The sequence below is a fragment of the Mirounga angustirostris genome, unplaced genomic scaffold (assembly GCF_029215605.1).
Source record: "Mirounga angustirostris isolate CCGP_5_RB_7025 unplaced genomic scaffold, mMirAng1.0.hap1 SCAF_16, whole genome shotgun sequence".
NCBI lineage: Eukaryota > Metazoa > Chordata > Mammalia > Carnivora > Phocidae > Mirounga > Mirounga angustirostris.
The window spans coordinates 27,039,600-27,064,780 of NW_026991724.1; the positions used below are offsets into that span (position 1 = coordinate 27,039,600).

At 47.5% G+C, this 25,181-nt stretch overlaps 2 protein-coding genes across 10 annotated transcripts in view; one reads left to right on the forward strand and one right to left on the reverse strand.

Annotated features, from left to right (window-relative positions):
* PSME3IP1 (proteasome activator subunit 3 interacting protein 1) overlaps positions 1-13,029 on the forward strand; it is a 35,124-nt gene extending 22,095 nt beyond the window's left edge. For all 5 annotated transcript variants that reach the window (XM_045891074.3, XM_045891077.3, XM_045891076.3 and 2 more), the window contains 2 exons: positions 3,425-3,489; positions 12,233-13,029. In XM_045891074.3, coding sequence (XP_045747030.1) covers positions 3,425-3,489; positions 12,233-12,450 — 283 coding nt within the window. In that variant the 3' untranslated portion in view covers positions 12,451-13,029. The remainder of the gene's footprint in view (positions 1-3,424; positions 3,490-12,232) is intronic.
* Positions 13,030-16,228: 3,199 nt separating this feature from the next.
* CPNE2 (copine 2) overlaps positions 16,229-25,181 on the reverse strand; it is a 49,066-nt gene continuing 40,113 nt past the window's right edge. For 3 of the 5 annotated variants that reach the window (XM_045891073.3, XM_064580676.1, XM_045891071.3), the window contains 2 exons: positions 20,682-20,918; positions 18,832-19,398 (listed from right to left, as the gene is read on the reverse strand). In XM_045891073.3, the coding sequence (XP_045747029.1) occupies positions 19,291-19,398; positions 20,682-20,918 (345 nt within the window). In that variant the 3' untranslated portion in view covers positions 18,832-19,290. Of the gene's footprint in view, positions 17,059-18,831; positions 19,399-20,681; positions 20,919-25,181 lie in introns of those variants that run through there. The other 2 variants (XM_064580675.1, XM_064580674.1) reach the window with 2 other exon arrangements.

The window sequence follows — 25,181 nt, forward strand, 5'->3', positions numbered from 1 at the left end:
AGCCCGATGTGGGGCTCGATCCCAGGACCCTGAGACCATGACCTGAGCCGAAGGCAGACGCTTAACGACTGAGCCACCCAGGCGCCCCCCTTTTAATTTCTTTTTTTTAAGATTTTTTTATTTATTTGATAGAGAGCACAGAGGGAACGGAAGAGAGAGAATCAGACTCCCCACTGAGCAGGGAGCCCGATGCGGGGCTTGATCCCAGGATCCTGGGATCATGAGCTGAAGGCAGATGCTTAACTGACTGAGCCACCCAGATGCCCCTGATTTTTTTTTTCGTTCTTACTGCACCAAGCAGTGACCACCAATAAAATGTTAGAAACAATTACTATGCACATCCTTGTTTTAAACAGAACATTTATAACTTTTCATCATTAAGAATAGTATCTATTGTTTTTGTTTTTTTCAGATAACTTTTAGCAGTTTAAGGAAGTTATGTTCTTAGTTTGATAAGGTTTTTTTGTAGCTATAAATTTTTAAATTTTGTCCATTTTTTTCTGTTTTTGAATTGATGAAATTTTTTTTTTCTTTGTTATGGTGAAAAATTAAGTTTAAGGATTTTTCTAATGTATTCCTGTGATAAAACTAGCTTGGCTGTGGTGTATTTAAAATTTTTTTAAATTGAAGTATAATTAACATACAGTGTTATTAGTTTCAGATGTACAACATGATTCAACAATTCTGTACATTACTCAGTGCTCACTATAAGTGTAGTTACCAAACATTATTACAATCTTATTAACTATATCCCCTATGCTGTGCTGTATTATAATTATTTTTAACTCCACTGGATTTGGTTTGCTAATATTTTGTATAGGTTGTTGGATCTGTGTTCATAAGTAAGACTTGGTCTGTTTCTCCCCGCCCCCACTTTTTCTGATTTTGATGTGAAGTTTCAAAGTAGCTTCATAGAAGGATTTAGGGAGTGTTCTGTCTTCTTCTGTTCTCTGGAGGAGTTTGTGTAAGATGGTAATGTTCTGTTTCGTGAAAATTTAGTAGAACTCCTCTATATAATCATTTTGGTCCTGCTTTTTTAAAATTTGTGATTATAGGGCTATTTAAGTTTCTTCATGTTTTTTTTTTAGTCTGTTTTATTTAGTTATATTTTCTGGGAATTTGTCCATTTTGTCTTGTTTCAAATGCACTCGCTAAAGTTGTTAGTATTTTTTATTTTTCTGACTGCTGCTGTATCTATAATTGTCCCCTTTTCATCCCAAATATTGATGGATGATTATTTTATTCTTATTTTGGCTAGTTTCTTCATTTCTCCTACCTTCTTTCTTTGGGATATTCTTTACTTCCCTCAAGTTTATTCTTTTATAATTTCTGTTACAAATGAGTGTCAGATACCTAGCTAATTAATTTTCCTCTTTCCTTTTCAATTAGAGACACCTAAAACTGTAATTCTTCCTCAGGTTTTACTGTACACAATTTTGTATTTCCAACTAAATATTTTTATTTTTTATTTTTTATTATTTTTAAAGATTTTATTTATTTATTTGAGAGAGAGAGAATGAGAGACAGCACAAGAGGGAAGAGGGAAGAGGGTCAGAGGGAGAAGCAGACCCCCCGCTGAGCAGGGAGCCCGATGCGGGACTCGATCCCGGGACTCCAGGATCATGACCTGAGCCGAAGGCAGTCGCTTAACCAACTGAGCCACCCAGGCGCCCCCCAACTAAATATTTTTAAATATCCGTTATGATTTCTTCTTTGACTCCTAAATTAGAAACATTTTTTAAAGTTTCCAAACATAGGTAGCTTAACTATATTTCATAGGTTCTAAGATGAACCTTCCCCCCTCCAACACACATTTTAACACCTTATAATCGGTGGTGTCTTAGAGTCTGATATATTTGTCTTTTGTTGTTGATTTCTACCTTAATTGCATTGTGGTTTATATGTACTGATTTTGAAATTGCTTTAAACTCGCTTTGTGACCTATTCCTGAGGTTAATTTTTGTGAATGTTCAAAGTGAGCTTGAGGAGAATCGTGTTTGTAATTGTTATGGGTTCTATATAGGTACAACCAAAGAAGTTTGTTAATTTTATTGTTTAAATCTTCTGTGTTTTTATATCTTTTTCTGCTTGCTCTGTCAGTACTTGAGTATTTTGAAATCTCCCATTATAGTGATGTTTTCTTGATTTTTCTTCAAAATTCTGTTGAATATTTATTTTAAGCTCTCTAATTAGAAGCATGCATGTTCAGAATTGTTATTTCTTCATAGTGAATTAAACTTTGTTTCAGTATAAACTAACCTACTTTATCTCTTGTAATGTTTTTGGTCTTAAATTCTGTTTCCCTAATATTATAATAGGTAGCTCAGCCTTCTTTGGGTTAGTATTTGCCTTAGTAACTCTTTTGCTGTTCTTTTGCTTTCAGTCTTTCTGGGTCTTGTTTGTTTTTGTTAAATTTTTTGGTGATTCTCATAAATAGCTGATTTTAAATTTAGGCTGTTAATCTCGTTTTATAGGTAGGCTTAGATTTTTTAGGATTTTTGATATAGTTTTGCTATCTTAATTTTACTTTAAAAATATTTTTTCCTCCTGTTCTTTAAAAATTATGATTTTAAAATCTTTTGTTCATTTGTTTTCTTCTAGTTTGGATTTGTGTATTCTGTTTTTGGTGGCTAAACTTGCAACTTACCAGAAATACTTAGCAAAACCTAAAGTTAAATAGCTGTCTTACTTTCCTACAAAATTATATGTGGACCTTAGAACTTTGAGCTATAATCACGTCTTCCTTACATGCTGCTACTGCCCAGGACTTTAGTATGGTCATGTTTAACACACAAATTAGATTGTATTTGCCGGTTTCTTTGTTCACTAACCCTTCCTTTCTGTGATTACAGCCTTCTTTCTGAGATCATTTCTTTCCTTGTTGAAGTGCATTCTTTTTTTCTTTTTTTGACTGCCCTAAATATTAGCAGTAATGGTAGAGCTGGAGGTGTGATTATGTCTTCTCTAAGCTACATAGCAGGAAAAGTACATTCTTTTGACATTCTTTCAGTGAAGGTATTTTGGGTGACTTTCAGAATCTCTAGCATGTCACTAAAGAAGAGATTTCCTTTAATCTTTAAGAACTTAACTAAATTTTTGTCATGTATGAATGTGTCCAGATAGTCCTTCAATCCATTTGTGGTTCTAACCAAGATGAATGATAAGGACAACAAAGAATCTGAAGTTTAGGTGATGCTTGAAGATAAAGTGCTCTACTCCTTGAACTGGCCAGGGGTTTAAGTTGTCTTTATAACAATAATGTAACTGGAAGGAGATTAAGAACCTGAAATGAAGACTTTTCATTCCAGACCACCCCAGGTCTTTGAGGCTACCTAAAATATAAATGGTTATTGGAGCTCCTGATTCCCAAAGTTTTAATCCCCAAGATTGGACATAGCTCAAATTACCATATTTTTTGTTACAGCTCAGAGAGTGGCAACAGTGTGAAAAGACTGAAATCGGACCCTGACCCAGATGACAAGAGTCAAGGTAGGTGGCAGCTTCCATTTCACTCTTCATAATACACATGAGCCATAGTACGGGGTGGACTGCATTCTATCTATGAAGGAATGCATGGATCTCTAAGCAAGCCTTTTTCTACCAAGCAGGATTTATACCCGAGTATATCAGCTGCCCTGCCAACCAATATGTTAGAAACCAGTGGAATTGATAAATGACAATTATGATCCCCTAGAAGTGCTTACACAGACAAAGCCCTGGTCATATCACTTCTGCTCACAAAGGGTTTTTCTCAGTCTCCCCCAAATGTCAAGTTTCTTGATTTCACCTGGCTGGCTACCAGTGAGAGGTAGAATGCCTGGCTCTTGCTGATGTTTGATTGGCTTGAGGCTAGAAGCCTAATAACAGTCTCCAGAAGTATACTTTCTATGGTGGTTACTTGTATGCAGTCAAATCTGGCAATGTATTAAGTGGCACAGAGTTGTAAGTGAAGGTGAGTGTCCTGACGGCTGGATCAGGGATGAGAAATTCAGGAGTGTTTTTAGTTCTACCTGTGACTCCCTGTGGGATTGAGATGCTGTGCTAAACTCAGTGGGTCATCTATAAAACAGGGCTCACATTTATTTCTCTCTCAAAAACTAATGGATATTTAAAAATAATATATCTGCTAAGTAACTGGAATTTAAATAAAAACTTTAAAAAATGAAAAAAATAGGGGCACCCGGGTGGCTCAGTTGGTTAAGCAGCTGTCTTCGGCTCAGGTCATGATCCTGGGGTCCTGGGATCGATCCCGCATCGCGCTCCCTGCTCAGCGGGGAGCCTGCTTCTCCCTCTCCCTCTGCCTGCTGCTCCCCCTGTTTGTGCTCTCTCTCTGTCAAATAAATAAATAAAATCTTAAAAAAAAAACTGAAAAAGTATATCTGCTGAGGGGCACCTGGGTGGCTCAGTTGGTTAAGCATCTGCCTTCGGCTCAGGTCATGATCCTAGGGTCCTGGGATCGAGCCCCGCGTCAGGCTCCCTGCTTGGCTAGGAGCCTGCTTCTCCCTCTCCCTCTGTCCCCACCCCCCCCCCCACTTGTGATCTCTCTCTCTTTCTCTGTCAAATAAATAAAATCTTAAAAAAAAATATGCTGAGCATCGGTAATGGTGGGCTGATGTGATAACTTTTTGCTCTTAGAATTTACTTTTTTTTAAGTGGGGGAGTAGGAGGGGCAGAGGGAGAAGGAGAGAGACAATCTTAAGCAGAGAGCAGAGAGACAGTCTGGGTGTGGAGCCCAACTCGGGGCTCAATCTCAAACCCTGAGATCATGACCTGAGCTGAAATCAAGAGTCAGAGGCTTAACTGACTGAGCCACCCAGGCGCCCCTAGAATTTACTTTTATTTTATTTTTTAAGATTTTATTTATTTGAGAGAGAGAAAGAGAGAGCACGAGAGGGAAGAGGGTCAGAGGGAGAAGCAGACGCCCCGCTGAGCAGGGAGCCTGATGTGGGACTCGATCCCGGGACTCCAGGGTCATGACCTGAGCCGAAGGCAGTCGCTTAACCAACTGAGCCACCCAGGCGCCCTAGAATTTACTTTCAGAAAGGACATTGAGTAAAGAGTCCCCCTTTGGGCGCCTGGGTGGCTCAGTCATTAAGCGTCTGCCTTCGGCTCAGGTCATGATACCAGGGTCCTGGGATCGAGCCCCGCATCGGGCTCCTTGCTCAGCGGGAAGCCTGCTTCTCCCTCTCCCACTCCCCCTGCTTGTGTTCCTGCTCTCACTATCTCTCTCTCTGTCAAATAAATAAATAAAATCTTTAAAAAAAAAAAAAAGTCCCCCTTCAACATTATATATCCTCTTCCATCTAGTTCTTCCGAGAGGGAAACAGTATCATACATTTCTTTTGTATATATCCAGAGCATTGTATATATATACAAGCAATTATAAATATACTTTTAAAATTAAAAAATATTTTATTATAGGCAACTTAAAACATATTCAAACATTGAGATAATAGAATAATGAACCCAATCATGTAGCTTCAACAATTTTTTAACACTTGTCCAATCTTATTTATACCTTCTCAACTGTAGTGTTTTGAGGCAAATACCAGACATTATATTGTTTTGTCAATAATTCTTCTTTATCCCTAAAAAAAAGGGTTCTTTGTTTTTTTTAACAAGATTACAATACCATTATCACTCCTAAAATAATTATAGTAATTTCTAAATATTATCAGATAGCAAATTAGTATTCATTTTCCCCAGTTTTCTCATAATATTTTTTTCTTGACAACTGATTTTTTAAAAATCAGGATTCAAGCAAGGATCAGACATACATTGTATTTGCCCTGTATGGCTTTAAAAAAAAAATATTGAGAGGGCGCCTGGGTGGCTTAGTTGGTTAGGCGACTGCCTTCGGCTCAGGTCATGATCCTGGAGTCCCGGGATCGAGTCCCGCATCGGGCTCCCTGCTCAGCGGGGAGCCTGCTTCTCCCTCTGACCCTCCCCCCTCTCATGTACTCTCTCTCATTCTCGCTCTCTCAAATAAATAAATTTATTAAATAAATAAAAATAAAAAAATATTGAGATATACCATAAAATTCATTCTTTTAAAGGACACAATTGAGTGGTTTTTAGTATGTTTACAAGAATGTGTATTCATCCCCACTATTTAATTCCAAAACATTTTCATCACCCCAAAAAGGGGCCCCATGCCCCTTAACAGTTACACCCCATTCTTCCCTCTCCCCAGCCACTGGCAACCACTCTTCTACTTTTCTCTATGGATTTGCCTTTTCTGGATATTTCATATAAATGAAATCATGCAGTATGTGGTTTTTTTGTGTCTAGCTTTTTATTTAACCTTTCACTTTACAAAGATCATCCATGTTGTAACATGTATCGATACTTTTTACAGCTGAATAATCTTCCATTGAATGGTATGCGGCATTTTGTCCAGTCATCAGTTGATTGGCATTTGGGTTGTTCACACTTTTTGGCTCTTCTGAATGATGCTGCTATGAACATTCATGTACAGATTTTTGTGTGAACAACTATTTTCAGTTCTCTTGGGTATATACCTAGGAATGGCATTTCTAGGTCATATGGTAACTCTGTGTTTATATGGTTGACTTTTTGAGGAACTGCCAAATTGTTTTCTCAAGCAGCTGTACCATTTTTACGTTCTATCAGCAATATATAAAGGTCCAGTTTCTTTATATCCTTTTTTAAAAGATATTTGAGAGAGAGCACAAGAGAGAAAGAGAGAGAGGGAGAGCAGGGGGGAGGGGCAGAGGGAGAGGGAGAGGGAGAAGCAGACTTTCTGCTCAGCAGGAAGCCCGATGCAGGGCTCGATCCCAGGACCCTGAGATCAGGACCTGAGCCAAAGGCAGACCCCCCAGCCCACTGAGCCACCCAGGTGTCCCTTTACATACTTATCAACACTTGCTATTGTCTTTTTTTTTTTTTTTAAGATTTTATTTATTTATTTGAGAGAGAGAGAAAGCATGAGGTGGGGAGGGTCAGAGGGAGAAGCAGACTCCCTGCCGAGCAGGGAGCCCGATGCGGGACTCGATCCCGGGACTCCAGGATCATGACCTGAGCCGAAGGCAGTCGCCCAACCGACTGAGCCACCCAGGCACCCGCTATTGTCTTTTTTATTCTGTTCGTTTTTGCGGGTGTGAAGTGATATTTCATTTCCCTAATGACTAATGATGATGGCATTATGTACTTATTGGTCATTTGTATATCTTCTTTGGAGAAATATTTACTCAAATCCTGAGCCTATTTTTAAATTGGGTTACTTATCTTTTTAATGTTGAGTTGTAAGAGTTCTTTATATATTCTGGATACTAGACATTTGTCAGATAAATGATTTACAAATATTATCTTCCTTACTGTGGGTTTCATTTTCTTGACAGAGTCATTTGGAGCATAAAATTTTTAAATTTTGAGGACATCTAATTTATCTATTTTTTTTTTGGCTTGCTTATGCTTTAGGTGTCATATCTAAGAAACCACTGCCTAATCCATGGTCATGAAAACTGAGACCTGTGTTTTCTTCTAAAAGTTTTATGGTTTTAGCTCTTACATTTTGGTCTTTGATCCATTTTGAGTTATTTTTTGTTTATGGTTTGAAGTAGGGATGCATTTTCATTCTGTGTGTATATTCGGTTGGTCTGCACCATTTGTTGAAAAGACTGTTTTTACCAGACTGAATTGTCATGGCATTTTTGCTGAAAATCAGTTATCCAACATGTATGGGTTTATTTCTGGACTCTCCTCTTCCATTGATCTGTATGTCTATCCTTATGCCATTACCACACAGTCTTGATCACTGTAGCCTTGTAGCAAGTTCTGAAATTGGGAAGTGTGAGTTCTCCAGATTTTGTTCTCTTTCAAGATCATTTTGGTTATTCGAGGTCTTTTGCAAATCCATATGAATTTTGGGATCAGCTTATCAATTTCAATAAAAAAGGCAGTTGGGATTTTGATAGGGATTGCTTGAATCTGTAGATCAGTCTGAGAATATTGCCATCATACGGCATCTTTACAATAGGCTATTATGTCTTTTAAGTCTCATTTGACCTATAAGTTCTTCCTTTTTATATTTATTTTTTTGTTTCCTTTGTTTTTGTGAAGAAACTGGGTCTTTGTCTTGTGGAGTTTCCCATACTCTAGATTTTGCTGATTGTGTCTCCATGGTATTCCTTTATTCCTCTGTTTCCTGTAAAATGGTAATTAGATCTTGAGCTCAGTCAATTCAAGTTGATTTTTTTGGCAAGAATACTTCATATGTTGGTTTGTGCTTCCTATCATCATCATCGTTATTTTAATTTACATACTCTTCTGTTCATTGCTTAATTCACATGTACCTTGGGGATCATTACATATCTGTACACAAAGAGCTTCATTCTTTTTTAAGACTGTATAGTATTCCATTATATGGTTGCACCATAGTATATTTATCCAATTTTTTAAATAAAGATTTATTTATTTTAGAGAAAGAGAGAGCTCACAAATGCAAGTTGGGGTAGGGACAGAGGGAGAGGGAGAGAGAGAATCTCAAGCAGATTCCCCACTGAGCATGGAGCCCGATGCAGGGACCTATCTCACAACCCTGAGATCATGACCTGAGCCGAAATCAAGAGTCAGACACTTAACCGACTGAGCCACCCAGGTACCCCTATCTTGTTTTTTACGATGAACATTTAGATTGTTTCCATTTCTTCTCTGGTATGAGGTTTCATTAAATAACTTTGTACATGTATCATTTGTCACATTCATGCTGTATTAGGGTAGATGCTTAAAGGAACTATTGGGCCAGAGAGGATATAAATTTGTAATTCAGATAAATGTTGCAAAATTGCCCTGCAAAGAAGTTATCCCAGTTTACATTCTCATCAGCAATGTAGGAGCTCCATTTCACTGATATCTTTTTAATATATAGGAAACTTGCTAAATTGGCTGCTTAAATAGGATTAAGTGTATATTGTGTGTGTATACACATGGGTATATAAAACTTTACAGAAATCTTAAACGTACCTCAACTAGTTAACTAGTAGCCCTGTATCTGGTGCTTATTCCCTTGTAGGAACTATTTGTATCATTCAGTAGAAAGGAAAACTTGTGTGGCTTTTTTAAACTATCTCAGGCAGACACCATGTTTCAGAGCCACCTTTCTTAATCCCTTTGTCCTCCCCCACTCCATTCTCACGGTAGCATTCTTACAGCTGGGCATGAAATACCCTCTTTTGCTAGAAGCTAAGGCCCCACAGGAAGAATATCCCCTGAAAGCTTGCTTGAGAGTCTTGTCCTTGGCAGTAGAAGGCTTTGCCCCTGTAGTCCTCCCAGAAGATAGCTCTGTAACCCTAATGGAGATTTAGGCTTCTCCCACTGGAGGCTCTGAACTTAAGCTCCAAGCAGAGCCAGTGAATGAATGCACAGTTGGCCCCATTGACTCTCAAGTCACGCATCTGTTTGAATCCCAAGAACATTCTCTGTTAGTAATTTTCGGTGTTAATTTGGTATGACAACGTGGTCCTGCAAATGCAGAAGTTGGCAGGAACTTCACTAAATGGGTGAGATCAGAGGGCATCATTTTGTTCTCTTTGGACAGTGTAACTATTTTTGGAATGAAATTTGTCAGAATTGCAGTCTCTTTTCTTTCTTGAAACCTAGATAATCGAGAGATTTGGTCTTTTGGCTTAAACTCTGCTGATGCCACCATGGTGCAGATGCCTTGGTTTCATTTCTTTCTTCCTTCCTTCCTTTCTTTCCCTTTCTTTCCTTTCCTCCCCTCCCTTCCCCTCCCTTCCCCTCCCTTCCCCTCCCTTCCCCTCCCTTCCCCTCCCTTCCCTTCCCTTCCCTTCCCTTCCCCTCCCTTCCCCTCCCTTCCCTTTCCCTCCCCTCCCTTCCCCTCCCCTCCCCTCCCCTCCCCTCCCTTCCCTTTCCCTCCCCTCCCTTCCCTTTTCCTCTCCCTCCCCTCCCCCCTCCCCTCCCCTCCTTCCTCTTTCTTTCTTTATATTTATTCATTTGGGGGGGGTGGAGAGAGACTCTCAAGCCGACTCACCACTGAGCGCAGGACTCAATCTCATGAGATCATGATCTGAGCTGAAATCAAGAGTCAGATGCTTAACTGACTGAGTCACCCAGGCACCACTCCTTGGTTTTATTTCTGTGGCTGGCTTCCATCTTTCCCTTAGGCCAGCTCTAGTTTGCACAGGTACTCTGAACTTAATCTTCATTTTGTATCTAAGACAGAGCCTAAAATTCAGTTCACCCTTGAAATACTTAATAAAATGACATCTCACCGAACAGCTTCACATAAATTATTTTTCTAAGTAAATGGTTTATACCCTTATAAGATGGCAGGTTTTGTTTTGTTTTTTTTAAACCAAATAGTACTTTCTTTTTTTTTAAGATTTTGTTTATTACTTATTTGAGAGAGAGAGAGAGAGAGAGAGAGTGCACAAGTGGAGAGGAGAGGGAGAAGCAGGCTCCCTGCTGAGCTGGGAGCCGGACGTGGGGCTTGATCTAGGGATCAAGACCTGAGCCGAAGGCATATGCCTAACCAGCTGAGCCACCCAGGTGCCCCTGTTCTCCCAAGTTTAAATGCCATTTGTTCTTTTTCTGTGAACTGTTCATGCCTTCTGTCCGCTTCTTTTTAAAGTTATTTATTTTAGAGAGAGCACAAGTGAGCATGGGGGGAGGCCCAGAGGGAGAGGGAGAGTCCTCAAGCAGACTCCTTGCTGAGCACGGAGCCCAACGTAGGACTCAGTCTCATGACCCCAAGATCATGACCTGAGCCACCATCATGAGTTGGACACTCAACCGACTGAGCCACCCAGGCACTTCTGTCCCCTTTTCTTTCTTTCTTTTTTTTTTTAAAGATTTTATTTATTTGACAGAGAGAGACACAGCGAGAGAGGGAACACAAGCAGGGGGAGTGGGAGAGGGAGAAGCAGGCTCCCCACAGAGCAAGGAGCCTGATGTGGAACTCGATCCCAGGACCGTGGGATCATGACCTGAGCTGAAGGCAGTCGCTTAACCGACTGAGCCACCCAGGCGCCCTTCTGTCCCCTTTTCTATTCAGTGGTTGGTTGGTTGGTTTTGGAAAAACTCTTTATATCCCAAAGAAATCTGCTTTTGTGATATTTGTTGCAACTATCTGCCTCTGCTTTCCTGTAGTCTTGTCACCACCATCTCTACGAGCAGTGTCACCTCTTGTTTCACTTTTCTGTCTCTGTGTTTCACTGCTGCCTTTCTTCAGCAGCTTCTCTTCCCTTATTAGAACTTCCTGTAAGACAAGCGAATTCACTGAGCTCCTGAACTCTTTGTATTGGCCGCTGGAGATCTCTCTTTGTTTCTCAGTGGTATTTTTTACTTACTCCTGACTTCATATACTTGGAACCATGTATCCTTTTCACATTTACGTGAAGTGTTCGTTAGGGGCTTGTTAAGGCAAAAGCCTAGAAAGATACATGGGGCTTGTTAAGGCAAAAGCCTAGAAAGATACATGCTTGTCAGCCTGAGAAAGGTTTGAACTCCAACCCTTACTCTACAGTAAGCTCTGGTATTGTTTTAGTACATTATTATTATTATTATTGAGAGAGAGAGAGAGCACACATGCATGAATGGGAGGGGGATTGAGGAGTAGAGGGAGAGAGAGGATCCTAAGCAGGCTCCACGCCCAGCTCGGAGCCTGACGCGGGGCTTGATCTCATGACCTGAGCCCAAACAAAGAGTTGGATGCTTAACCGACTGAGGTACCCAATCGTCCTAGTTTTTTGATTCAGATTTGGTTTAACATTTTTTACTCTCAGTGGCCTTTAACCTTGGCCTAGTCGTTTGACCCCCCTCATCATTAAAATGGGGGATACCTACATATCAGGTTGTTGTAGAGATTCATTGAGGCTGGAAATATTTAGAGGCAATGAGAGGGGTAGAGTAGAGTCCTTAACTTTTCCTCTCACCCTCAAGTCCCCGCATTTCCTAGATTGAGGCTTTCCATCCCTGAGGTGCTGCCGTGGCTCTGGGTTTCCCAGGGCGAAAAGAGCCCTGCCTACTTGGTCACATTCTGCACCATCTTAAAATGTTCTCTGAGCATGGCGTCAGTTTTGTCAACGGTAAAAAAGGAACACAGCTGTTGGATGTGGGTGCCGGTGGTGCTGACTGCATAGGGTGGTTGGGGCTTCGTGGGATAGCCTGGGGCCCAGTGCCCAGTGCGTGGCGAGGACCCGTCAGCTCTGGGAAAGGAGGTGAAGTCACGGCCCTTCCTCCTGTCTTGCAGAAGCCCCGTCCTGCATGTCTCTCGGCAGCACGTCCCTGAGCGCCCCTTCCATCCACTGCCCCTCCGCTGCAGTCTGCATCGGCATCCTCCCGGGCTTGGGCGCCTACTCCGGGAGCAGCGACTCCGAGTCCAGCTCCGACAGCGAAGGCACGATCAACGCCACCGGCAAGATCGTCTCCTCCATCTTCCGAACCAACACCTTCCTTGAGGCTCCGTAGCTCCTGTGTCCCCCGCCCCTCTCCGCCCCGACCCCGCCAGAGCTCCTGCCCAAGAGTAGGCCGGACGGTTTGTTCCAACTCGGGGCACCACCTCCCCCAGAACTCCTTTGCCCGCTTCCTGTGCACACCGTGACATTCTTAACCTCATCTAAAAATGTGCCAGAATTCACTTGTGGCCCAACTTGTGTTTGGTTTCTCTTTCCACTCCAGTGCAGATGTCCAGCCCTGTCCTGCTGCCTCTTTCCTCGCTGCCGTGGTGGGGAGGGGGCTGCGGCTCCACGGCGATTCCCCTGAAAATGCCCTGGGAAGATAGGCACCCGCTGGGGTGCAGTGTTTGGATGCCGTTGCTTTCTTGTTTTCTTCTTTGTTTCCTTTCCTGACAGCACAGGAAGCAAGGGCAGTTATGGGACAGGTATCATTTAAACCTCTCTTCCAGCAGAACACACCATGTGGTTGTACTGCGTGGTGGCTCATGTTGGGGGGCTGGGGGGAGGAGGGCCCCAGGTGATGGACTGCTGCACTCCCTTGGAACTAACCGATTCTTGATGTTGTGTGACTAAGTAAAGATTATAAACTACATCTGCTGGGGGTGTCACTTAGCGCTCATCACTCATTGTGGAGTTTTTCCGTATTCCTCCTTCCTTCTTCTTCTCCCTCCGTCCAACGCCATTTAAGACCCTAAATCTTAGAGAAACGAACATGGGCCTTATTTCATCATGGCCAGGAAGCAGAAGTGCAGGTAGGTATGTAGACGAGATGACTTATTTCTAGCAGCTTCTGGAATTCTGAGTGCCAACCAGTGGGACACACCTGCATATTCTGGCTCGACTCTGTGCTCTGTTGAGGCCCCTCTCTGTTCGGTATGCTTATAGTTGAGGCTTCTAAATGTGGAAGCTCTTTCTGGCCTAAAGGTGCTGCCCTGTCCTTGCCTCCCCTCTGCTCCTCTCCCTTCCTGCACAGGGCAGCTTCAGAACTGTGAGCAGCCAAGACCTCTGTCTCCTAAAGGGAGGCTCTCCCTCTAGGACGGAGAGAGATGAGGTTAGAGGGAGGCATGGGCTTGAAAAACAAAAAAATCTGTAGGCTCCCCTGCTCCAGGAGAATGAGTCTGTACAGTTCTCTCTTCCCCTGGGTTCCTACGTCAATTGTTTCTACTTCTTTGGGTGTGAGACGTAGAGAGACACACACAGAACGTGTTGACACTGTGATGCTGGCAGGCAGAGCAGCTACTCATTTTTAATGTGGGCAGAGAGGCCCCTGGCTCTCCGCCAACCCACTGCTTTTCCCCTTCCAATACAGTGACACTCGTGCCTGTTAGCAGATGGTGACTTCCCTTCACCCATAAGTGATGCCTTGTGAATCCTTCCTCCTTTTCAGGACCGCTCCGTGCTAATTGTTCCTGACTGTCAGCACAGGCGCTCGGCTCCATCCTAACAGACAAGACATTTAGGTAAAACTGTGTAGGCACCTTCTGCTTCTCTGCTCCATTGTTCCTGCGATTGAGCTGTCGTCCTTGCAGCGCGCACACCGTTTCGGGAGGCAGACCAAGGATTCAGGGGCACCATCTCTTTGTGGTTTGACTTTTTTTTTTTTTTTTTTTTAAGATTTTACTTATTTGTGAAAGAGCGCACGAGCCGGGGGGAGGGGCAGAGGGAGAGGGAGAAGCAGGTTCCCCACTGAGCCAGGAGCCCAACAAGGGGCTCAATCCCAGGACTCTGGGATTATGACCTGAGCCGAAGGCAGACTGAGCCACCCAGGCGCCCCTGTGGTTTGACTTTTAAGAAGCCATTACTATACCTCATGGCCTCTGTTGTTGGGAGAAGGGGACAAAAGGTTGTAGGGATTAAAACTGTACATTAACTTGAAAGCTAATGCACCTGACCGAGAACAAGATCTTGCTTTTTCTGTACCGGATCTTGCACTCTCAACTCCCTCTCCATCTACTATAAGCTAGATGGCGTTGAGAAAGTTGAGGCTCCTCACATGGAGATTTCTGGTCTGTGGTATCACAGGGGAGGCTGCGAGTCAGTGGTGATCATCTCATCGTGTTCATTGTACCTGTTGGTGTAGAGTCCTGGAATGGAGACACATGTCCCGTAGAACCATGACTAGCAGAGCAGGACCTGGTCTCCCTGGTAGAGGAAGCAGGCTTGAAAAGCATCCAGTGTAGACAGTGTGGTTCCAACCCAAAGAAGGATAGAAAAAACAGGGACTGCTTTAATCCATAAAGTGCAGCCATCAGGCCTGAATAAATAATTGGGGCTTATAACTAGGTAATAAGGGCTAAAGACAAAGTGTGTGGTGGGGTTTCTTTAAACCTGCTTACATTGTCTTGAGTGGTAGTATTCTTACAACTCTTGAACCAGGCAAGGGAGAAAGCCTGTTTGCCAGTTCTCTCTGGATTATCTAGCCTGTGTCATACCACGCCCTCTCAACCACTTCTAACTTTGGACCCTGTTACCCGCTTGGGTGGGGAGAAAGTGTGAAATTCAAAGCATCCATTTTTCCATCTATAAAAAGCAGGGGAGCTGATGTGACTGGACCCAGAGACGATCTGGCGATCCTACATATGCCTTCCCTGGTCTCAGGACCCAGAAGGAGAGAAGAGCTGGCTTTAGGTGCATCTTAGACTAGAAGTTGGGCCCCTAACTAGGGGTGACCTGGGCCAGCTCTTTGCATCCTTGTTCCTTCCACTCTCCACCTGGAGTTCTTCCCTTCTGGCTACCTCCTTTCTACCCAGGACAAGCCGCTTTTGCCTCAGACTTCCGCCCATTGCTTCTGCTTCTCCCTGGGAACTAGTTCCCCCTCCCCTGGATATGCTGCAGTGGTTATGAGCTTAGAGCCAGACATTTACTAGCTGGGTCAGTGGGGCAAGGTCCTTAACCTCTCGGGGCTTCAGTTTCATCCTTGGTAAATAGAAATAATGATACCAACTTTCTAGTGAGGGTGAAAGCTAGTCTGGATTAGGTACTTGGTGTGGGATCTGGCACAGAGTGTTCAGTGAATGGTAGCCATCCTCAGTAGCCCTGATACTGCTGGCCTCCCCTGTTTCTGGGTAGGGTGTCCAGAGCTTCTGTTAGTGGTGATGTATGGCAGGTCTTCCCATCCTACTGGCATTCCTCAGTTGCAGCTAGAACATCAACACGATGAAGGGTCTGATCTGGTCGTCAGAGCTCCAACCACCAGCTTCTGCTGTATGCTTCCCTCTCAGCTAAATGTTAATTGCTTAGGCACACCCGGTTCCTTGGCACGGGTGTCCTACTCGTGGGTATATGGCTCAGCTGTTGTCTTAAGCCCCTTCCAGAGAAACAAAAAGGAGAGCCTAATGGCAGTGCACCATCATTTGGACTTGAGTGTTGTCTTGATTTTCCCAGCCTACTTACGCATAACGGTATGGAATGTAGGTTCTGCTTGGTGGGAGGCTAGAATCTGGGCAACATCCTTGTAGTCACAGGGTGAACACAAGCCAGTTGCACATTCGTGCCTTAGTGACGCTGGCAAGGGCTGACATTTTGCTCCCTTACCTGCTGGTGCTATGGTTTAAGGAGAATGGGAGTGTCACAGCAGTGACAGGCAGAATGTGGTCCAGCCTCACAGCTTTGTAGAGGAGAAGGGCAGCAAACCCCAGAGACAGCCACCACTCTGAGCTGTTGGCGGGGCTTCACCCTTGCTATTTCAGTAACAGGCACATCATTATGCCTTATGTGGATTTGTTTCACTCATTCGATACTGAGGCCTGCTATGTGTGTGCCAGGCACTGTTTGGGACATTTGTTTGTTTTTTAAGATTTTATTTATTTGAGAGAGCACACAAGCAGGGGAGGGGTAGAGGGGCAGAGGGACAAGCAGATTCCCCGCTGAGTAGGGAGCCTGACTCGGGGCTCGATCCCAGAACCCTGAAATCATGACCTGAGCCGAAGGCAGCCGCTTAACTGAGCCACCCACGTGCCCCGGTTTGGGACATTTGTGGACCATTTTTGTGGCCTGTAGTGTCTTTCATCCTAAAAAAAAGTCCTGTGAAGCAGCCCTTCTCTACATTTGATAGAGAAAATTGAAATTCATAGTGGTTCAGTGACTTGCGTGAGGTTGCACAGTTAGTTGACAGAACCAGAATTTTAATTTGAGCCTTTAACTCTTTAAGTCTGGTTTTCTGTGGTTTCAGTGAAATTTTTAAACAAATGCTAGTGCCCAGGCGTCTGCAGCAGTGATGGAAGGGTGAAGGGATATTTCCGATTTCCAAGTTCACTTTTAGCTTGCTTTCCATGTACCAAGAACCAAGTATCAGCATCACCAAGGCTCTGTTTTATTGAGATATTATTGATACTAGTTTCAGGTAACAATTCAATATTGTAAGTATTGCAGAATGGTCCATCCATTTTTCTTGTGATGAGAGCTTTTAAGATCTACGCTCTTGGCAGGTTTCTGATACACAATAATACAGTATTAACTGTAGTCACCAGGCTGTATATTAATTACATCCCCAGGACTTATTTTGGCTTTGTTTTTTTTTTTTTTAAGTGGTGATTTGGCCTGGTCAGGAGTTTGGGTACATTCCTTTCCCCTGTGAACTTGAGCCAGCTGGGAGAGGGCTTGCTTGACTGATCCACTCAACCTGGGCAGAGAAGGGGGAAGAAAGCAGAGATGTCGGGGTCTGCTCCCATGAAGCTTGGAGGTGAGGGCCGTGGCCACCACACCTGAGGTAGGTGGTCCGTAAGAGTTTGAGCATTTGGGATGGACATCAGCATAAGGCAGGGACTCGACTGTAACATGGCCCAATAGATGTCTATCTTCCTGGTTTTACCAGTCTGGTAAATTCCTCCTGGGGGTAGGGTATAAGGGAGAAGTCTGCATGAGAAGATACACCTGTCCCCTGAGGGCTAAGAAGGGGATGTGGGGCTGGGAGGAGAAGGCTGCTCCCCTTTAGAGGCTTCTGGTCAATCATAGCTTGACAGATTAGGGGGTATGGCTCAGGACTAAAGCATTTGACTGCAGAACTTGACAGATTATTCCAGGCTTGGATGGGTACAAACTTCCCTGGATGTGACATCCAGCTGGACTCACTTCAGCTGCTGAACAGGTGGGCAAACAAGCAGACTTGTGCTGTTGTTCTAACTCCCGGTCTTACAGCTGGCCCAAGCAAGGGTTAGGCACAAACCGAAGGAGCCAAGACGCACTGGCCCTGGGTCCATCCATGTTGCCAGCTGGCCCCATGGGCCACTGTGCTGTGATTGCCCAGAGGTCCTTGGGGAAATGGGGCGCCATGCAGTCCTGCAGCCCTCTCAGAAGTGAAGGAGTCCCGAAAGGATATTTCAACTCACTTTTGGTGGCTGCAGAACCATCAGGGCATTGGAAGCTGAGGATAAAGATCTCAGATCCTCACACTGTCAGCAGGTAGACAGGGGTCCTTGAGGCTACCAGGCACCTGGAGTTGGGAACCTCCCTGGTAGTGCCCAGCTCTAGAGGGCCCCAGTGACAATGACTGACCTGGGAGAGTGGGTCAGGATAATAGACCTCCCAGATTGAGTGCAGAGAAAGGATAAATTCATTAGCAACTTGAGCAGACTCCTTTGCAGAGTCAGAGGAAGATGCTGTGTAGTAAGCACGGGCTCTGGAATCGGGCAGATCCGGATGTAAGTTCTGGCTCTGCCTCTGCGACATTTGATTAGCTTCTCTGCTCGTTTCCTCATCTCTGAAATGGTCATAGGCATAGGCTCTAGGCTATTGGAAGGCTCATCAAGATTATGCCTGCAAAGCTCTTAATGTGGAGCCAGACCAGAGCTTAGTAGAACTGTTATTGGTTGCACAGAAGCCTGGGGCACAGGGGTGACAGAAACTCCAACGGGGAGGTAGATAAGACAAAAGGATGTGTTATGTGGAAGAAAGGGGAGAACTGGGAGGACCCCGAGAGTGGGCCCCTGACTGGCTTCATGAAGTGGGGCCTAGAAACGAACAGCAGCTGTCAGCTTAGCATCATGCGGGCAAAGAGGCTCTCCCGCACTGTAGACCACAGGGCGTACCCCGAGGCCCGAAAGAGGAGCAGATAGGTGGCTGCGACGGCCACCTTGCGTGTGTGTCTGGGTGCGCGTGTGCAGGGCAGTGTGTAGATTAAGAGGAGGAGGGCGGGTACCACGTGGTAGTGGCTGGGCCTGGGGACCCCGGGACTGGTATAGGCTCCGCAGGGGCTACGGTTGCTGGTGGGGGCCCGGGGCATTTTATCTATCCGCAGATAGGTATTGAGCCTGTGCCAAGTCCTGTGCCAGTTTAACAGAGTGAGTACTGTGCATGGAACGCGTGCCCTACCTTGCTGGGGGAAAGAGCTTTTTGTTTCCTTCCCCAGATCACTGAGCCCATCAGGTCCCAGCTGAGGGAGGCGCTGACACAGGGACATTGGAAACTCCTTTATTACCCTGAGTATAACAACTAGAACACAGTCACAGTATAAAAAAACAGCAGGAAGTAAGTGCAGGCAATGACACAAAGTATGCACTGGGGACACGCTCCTTTCAGGGTCTGCAGCTAGTTATTTGGAAGAAGCCAGTTAGGATTGTAAAAATTTTCTCTTTAATAACAATTTCACTAAAATTATACAAAGTACATTCAATACTTAAGGGGAGGGAGGAAGCCAGTTTGGCCCGGAAGTATCATCTGTTGGCTCCAACAAAGGAAGCCCAGCTGAGCTGGGGGAAGGTGGGGGGGTGCAGGTCTGGTTGTAGAAAATAAAAACGTGGATGGGTTAAAAACAAGGCCCCTTCCCCCCGCCCCACCAGGAAGCAGGGTGAGCGTGCACGTTCCTGGGAGGGCGGGAGGCCCAGCCGGCATGCTGCTGCTGGGCCTGGGCTGGTGCTCAGGCAGGCTCCGAGTGGGTGGGGGGCAGGTTTTTATGCTTGAAATACTGCACGACTTGTTGGGGCAGTTCTGCCAACACAGCTTTGGCCAAGGTCTCTTTCGCTGCCTGTGGGGCCAAGGGGGAGGTGGAGAGGAGAGATAGGAAGGGTCAGTGGAAGACCATGGTGAGGGGGCTCCATGCCCAGACTGCTTTAAGAGACGGTGTCCCTGGAGGACAGAATCAGGGCCAGGGCTGTCTAGAACTCGAGTCCCTTGTCCCAGCCAGGGTCTGAAACCCCACTGCTAGCACTGCTTTTCCTTTACCTGAAGTCTAACTCTTTCCTTGAGCACTTGAGATGCCCGGGGATCGCATTTTAAGATGAATGTGTCTGTGGGAGGCTTTTTAGGGAAAGAGACAGTGGAGGCGAGCTGCACAGCCTACTCACCTGACAGACATTTCCTGAGCACCTTCTTGGCCCATATAAATGGGCCAGGACTATCTGGCTCACTGCTGAATGCTCAGCCACAGGCCAGCCATGGGGAGGTGCTCAGTCAGTATCCTGTGCATGAATGGGGGGCCGAGGCCCAGCATATGTCCTCAGGAAACCAAGGCTCCAGAGGAAGGAGTTGGACCACCTCAGGCAAACCCAGAGGGCACTGGGTAGAGGTGTGAGCACCACTGGGTAATAAAGCAGTGGTAAGTTCTTGCTAGGACTGGCTTGTAGGATCTGCACCACAGAACCCCAAGAGTCCCTATGGCTGAGGGCACCAAGGTCTGGAGAGGTCAGGGACTTACCCAAGGCCACACAGTAAGCATCTAGTTAAATAAGAGTTGGGCTCCCAGGTGATGGGACAGGGGTGGCATCTGAGACTGCTCCCCCTGGGATCCTGGTGGGTCCAGCTGCTAGTGCAGTGACCTTGTGGGCAGACCTGGGGTCACCTGCAGATAGGCTCAGAGCCACCTCCAGGAACAAGGTGGGGCCACCAGTCCCCGTGCAGGACAGGCCAACCTAAGATGTGCCTCGTTTTCTATCTGTGAAGTAGGCTGGTTGAGGTGTGACTACCCCCAAAAGCCTCTCTCACCCCTGGGCCTTTGCTCTCAGCCCCCTATCTGCCTGGAATGCTTTGCCCCACCTGGATAACTCCAACTTCTGGTTCAGGACCTTGGTCGGAGGGCAGGGCCTCCCTGAAACCCTGCGCTGGAGCCCCAGTGTGGGTTGAGCACCGCTCCCTAGGTTCCATGAGCTTGCTGGAGCTGGTGCTCACATGGTCGTAGGGGCTCGTGGGGGCGGGGCCCTCGGGCAGCACACAATAGAGCAGAGGGCAGAGGAGCCCAAGACAGTCATCCTTATTAACTCTGGTTGCTGGGGTCCCCTAAGCACCCCCTCCCCAGCCTGGGCCCACACTCACGTTGCGGAACTCTCGGAAGGGCACGAACTGCACGATGTCACGGGCCGCCTCCTCCCCGGTGTGCGAGCGCAGCGTGCGGCTGTCCCCGTCCAGGAACTCCATGGCGGCGAAGTCAGCGTTGCCCACGCCCACGATGATGATGGACATGGGCAGCTTGGAAGCCTGCACCACGGCGTGGCGCGTCTCCTCCATGTCACTGATGACGCCGTCCGTGATGATGAGGAGGATGAAGTACTGCTGCAGGGAAGAGGCAGCCAGGTGCTCTGAAGTCTCTGGCCCCCCTTCCCCGGCCTCCCAAAACCCTCTGACCCCTGGGAGGACAGCTCTTCATGCCCAGCTGCCGCCAAATCCCAGCCCCAGCCCCCCACCCCTGCAGGCCTCTGGCCATCCAAACCCTGACCTGGTCCCAGCCCGAGGCACAAACTGCCCTCTTCCCCCTGCCCTGGCTGTGACCTTAGACACTGCAGCTCAGTGCCAGGGCCCCAAACTCCAGGCCTGGCCCTCCAGTTGCTCTGCTGTGGGGCTCGGGGCAGCTGGCTGACGTTGCCGCGCCTCCGCTTCGTCATCTGCACAGTGGCAGTTGCTGTACCACAGCGGAGCTCTGTGCCCGAGAACTGCATCCCTGGCGGACAGGCCCACGGCCGGGGAGGGAGGCGCATCCTGGCCGACCCGGCCCAGCCTCGCCTTCTCCGCCCTGCACAGATCCCTGCAAGCTGCTCCTTCCCCGGCTGCAGGGCTGGCCTCTGAGACAGGCTGCCTGGCACACAGGCCGGTGCTTCTGGGCACACACAGCCTCAAGGCACAGGATTACTTCTGCAGAGGTCTTTCACTTCCGCGGACGGTACCCAGGAGGGAGTCTCGGGTCGGTTCTAGTGGGCCTTTAAGGCCTCTCATGTGCTCACCTTCCTTATTAACAGAGGCGGGAAGCGCAGAGCTTCAGGGGACAACAGTTTCTAGCTAGACTTCAATACCAGGTACAATTTGTTTTTCCCGTTACTCTCTATATATGGCAAGCGGTAACTTTTCACTTACGGTGGGCTATACAGTTTCCTTATAAAATTATTTAAAAATACTGATTAGCATGGGCATGTATGGCCATAGCATGGACTGTTAACGGGACATGGTGGGCACATGAGGTTCAGGAAGGCTCCCTAGATGGCCTGGGCAGAGGCCCCAGAATACCAAGCCAGCTGACACCTTAGTGTCAGCTCTGTCCTTAGCACCCTCTGGCCCCTTTTTAAGGAACCTGGTTTGCCCCATCTGTAAAATAAACAGAAAAGCCCTATATGGCCCTAATATTCTTTGAGGCTTTTGCCTTCTAGTCTGATCCTTCTGGTTCTCAGGAGAGGAAAAAGGGGGCCAGACTAGTCCAGGTCATAGAGGGCAGAACTGAGCCAGACCCCAGGTCAGCACCTGGCCACCTTCTCACCCAGCAAAACCATTTGCTCACTGGGAACCATACAGAGGCTACAAGTTTAGCCCCCTAGGATGCCCTACTCTCCTGCTTGTCGCCCACGCACAGCCCTAGCAGGAGCGGGTGAGCCGCTCGGAGGTGTAGACCCACCATCCTAACCCACCTCCTGCACTGTGCCTTTAAGAGACTGAGCCCTTGGTGCTGGGGATACCTGTTGCTATGGAGATGGCAGCCTGGATCCCTGCAGTGGAGGGCAGCAGCTGCCAGCCCCCCATACCTGTGGTTGGAGGGCCTTATAAGCCCATCTACACCCTTGTCCCCCACAGCCCACCGTCATTCCAGCACCCCTTCTGTAAATGGCCCTCTAACCCCACTCCCCTCCCGCCAGAAATAGTCCAGGGCAAGATTTCCGGGGCACCTAAGCTGGCAGGACAGAAGGCACGGAAGGTCCTGGTGAGGAGGAGGGAGAATGCCTGGCCTCAATCTACAGGTTCACCACTTAGGGCAGGACTGGCATCCCACCCTCCCCCCATGCGGCCCTCAGCTTTCTCCTCTCACTCAGCTGCACGTCTATACCAGGACATTGGAGCCTCAGGCCTGGGCCTCCCCCAGGCCTTGGATCCTCCTTCCCAGGGAGGCGGGCGCAGCCTGGGGCTGGGTTCCCGCAAGACCATGGGCACCACCTGACAGGGTGAGAAAGTCCCTGCTAATGCACCACAGTGCACAGACCCTGCCATCCTCACGCTGGGATTCTGTTTTAGAGATGAGGAAAGGGCTTAGAAGGGGGTTCAGCGACTGCTGGGAACTGGCACAGTCTAGATCCATACACAAGCCTGGCTGACTCCAGAGCTGGGGCTCTTTCCACAGCGTCCCCCTCTGCCACCCCTGTCCCTCCCGTCTTGGTGGCCCGGCCTCTCCAGTAATGGGCCCCGGCAGGAGGAACTTTCCGCACCCTCTCACCCCACTGTCTAGACTGTCAGACGGTCTCAGTGTCTAGGCCAGCAGCCCAGGGAAGAGCCAGAGCCATGGCACTGGACATGAACCCTCACTCCTGTGTGTGCCAGCCAGCCAGCCATAATATCCACAGCCATGGGCCTGATCTCAGCTTCTGCCCAGCCAGGCCAGCCTTGGCAAGGGACCTGCAGCTAACATGTCCTGTGCTTCTCACCCACCCCAGGCGGAGCCTCTATATTCCACTACAACCCCAAGGCTCTACAGCCCCACCCCCAAGACAGAAATGGGAGGGGCTGTAGACAAGGAGAATGAAGGGCAGAACCAGGCAGGAGGAGGTGGGAAAGGGTGCTGCTGTCCCCACAGACAACCCTGGTGGTCTCCCCACCCCCAAACTTTCCCACCTCCACGCCCTTCCTGGTACCCTTCCTCCTGCCTGGCATACCCTTCCAGCCACAGTTCCAAGACCCATTGGAGCGTCTGCGCCTCCATCCCAAGCCGGTGGAAGGCCCTCCACAGCCCGGAGCTCCACTTCCCCTGCCCGCATTACCCCTTGCGGGGGGCGGGGGGTGTCTCCTCTGGAGATTCCTCTCCCCCACCGGACACCCGAGTGCTCCTCCAGGCAGCTCTTTGCAACCCTCTTCAGCATCTCCCAGCTCTGGCACCCCGTCCCTGCCCCAGAACCACAGTCAATCACCGTCAGGTCCAACCAAAAATCAAAGCACCCAACACCATTCAAGGATGGAGTAGCTTTTGCCTTTACCCAGAGGTTCTTCAGGCTTCTGGGACTGTAAATAGCCACTTCCCCTAAAGCGTTTAACATACCAGATTTATAAGAAACCGACCACAACAATTCCAGTCAGTCTGGGTGAGCTGCTCCCTGGCTTATTTCTGGAAGTTGGCTGCCAAAGACCCTTGGGGTGGGGGGAAATTCCAGGGCCCTGTGTCCCAGCTCCCCCTCCACTAGGACACCAGATACCTAGGTAGCCAAGCAGGAATGGGCCATGGACAGCGAGACCCAGGGTTTACGGGCAGAGAGAAGGATGGGGGCCCCATAATGGGGATCGTCTCGCCCTTTCTGAACCTCTTAATACCCTCAGTGGCTCCCCATGGCCCTCAAGAAAATCCAGGGTCCTCATTGCCTTCCAAGGCCCTGTGGTAGCTGGCTCTCTCCTACTCCCAACTCACTCCTCTCACATCAAGACTTCTTCCTTCAGTTAGGTCCAAACACCCTGCCTCCTGGGCTTTGCATATGCTGTCCCCTCTGCCTGGGGCACTCCACACCCATGCACACACATGACTTTTACGTGGCTAACTCTTAAGCATCCTCCACGTCTCAGCCTGGACATCACTTTTCCAAGAAGACTTCCCTGAGCCCTCTGGGTTAGGTGCCACCTTTAGGAGACTGGGCCTTTGTCAGCACAGGTTTAATCAGTGCATCACAGCTGCTGTTTCCCCAGCCAGGTTCCCCACTAGACTGCAGGCTCTGGGAGGGCAGAGGCCGTGCATCATGGTCTCCCTAGTGCCGCACAGAAATATGCTCCGGAAAGATGGGTTGTGTGTGTGAACGGGAGAGTGCAGGCCTGCCTAGAGCAATGCCTCCTACCATCTGTTCTCAAGTTCCTGTACGTGGGTGTGCACGCGTGTGCATATGTCTAGGGCCAGGGAAGGTGAAACCACACTGAGTATTGCCTCCCCCCGCAAAGCGGCTGTATAAAAGTAGCGCTTAATCCACAATTTATTTCCCTTTGCCTTGGGTCTAACTGTGCTCAGGGGCATCCCCAGAAGTCCTTACTGTGTGCCAGGCACCGTGCTGAGCAATTCACGTGCCAATCTGGTTGAATCCTGTTTCTAGCAGGCAGCCACTGTTCAGCACCTCCACGGTACAGGAGAGGAAACAGGTTCAGAGAGCTTCAAGCAAGCTGCCCTGGGTCACACAGCCAGGCAATGGAGAAGCTGGGGTCTGAATGGGGTCGATGGGCCTCGGGAGCTCAAGGCTGAGCCATCAGGCAGCACCACCTCTGGTGCACGGTGAGCTGCAGGCTAGAGCCAGGCCGGAGGTGGAGAAGCGGATCTGTTTGGACATCAGGGTGAGAGGGGCTGATAGAGACTCTCCGGTCCCACTCCTGCTGGGG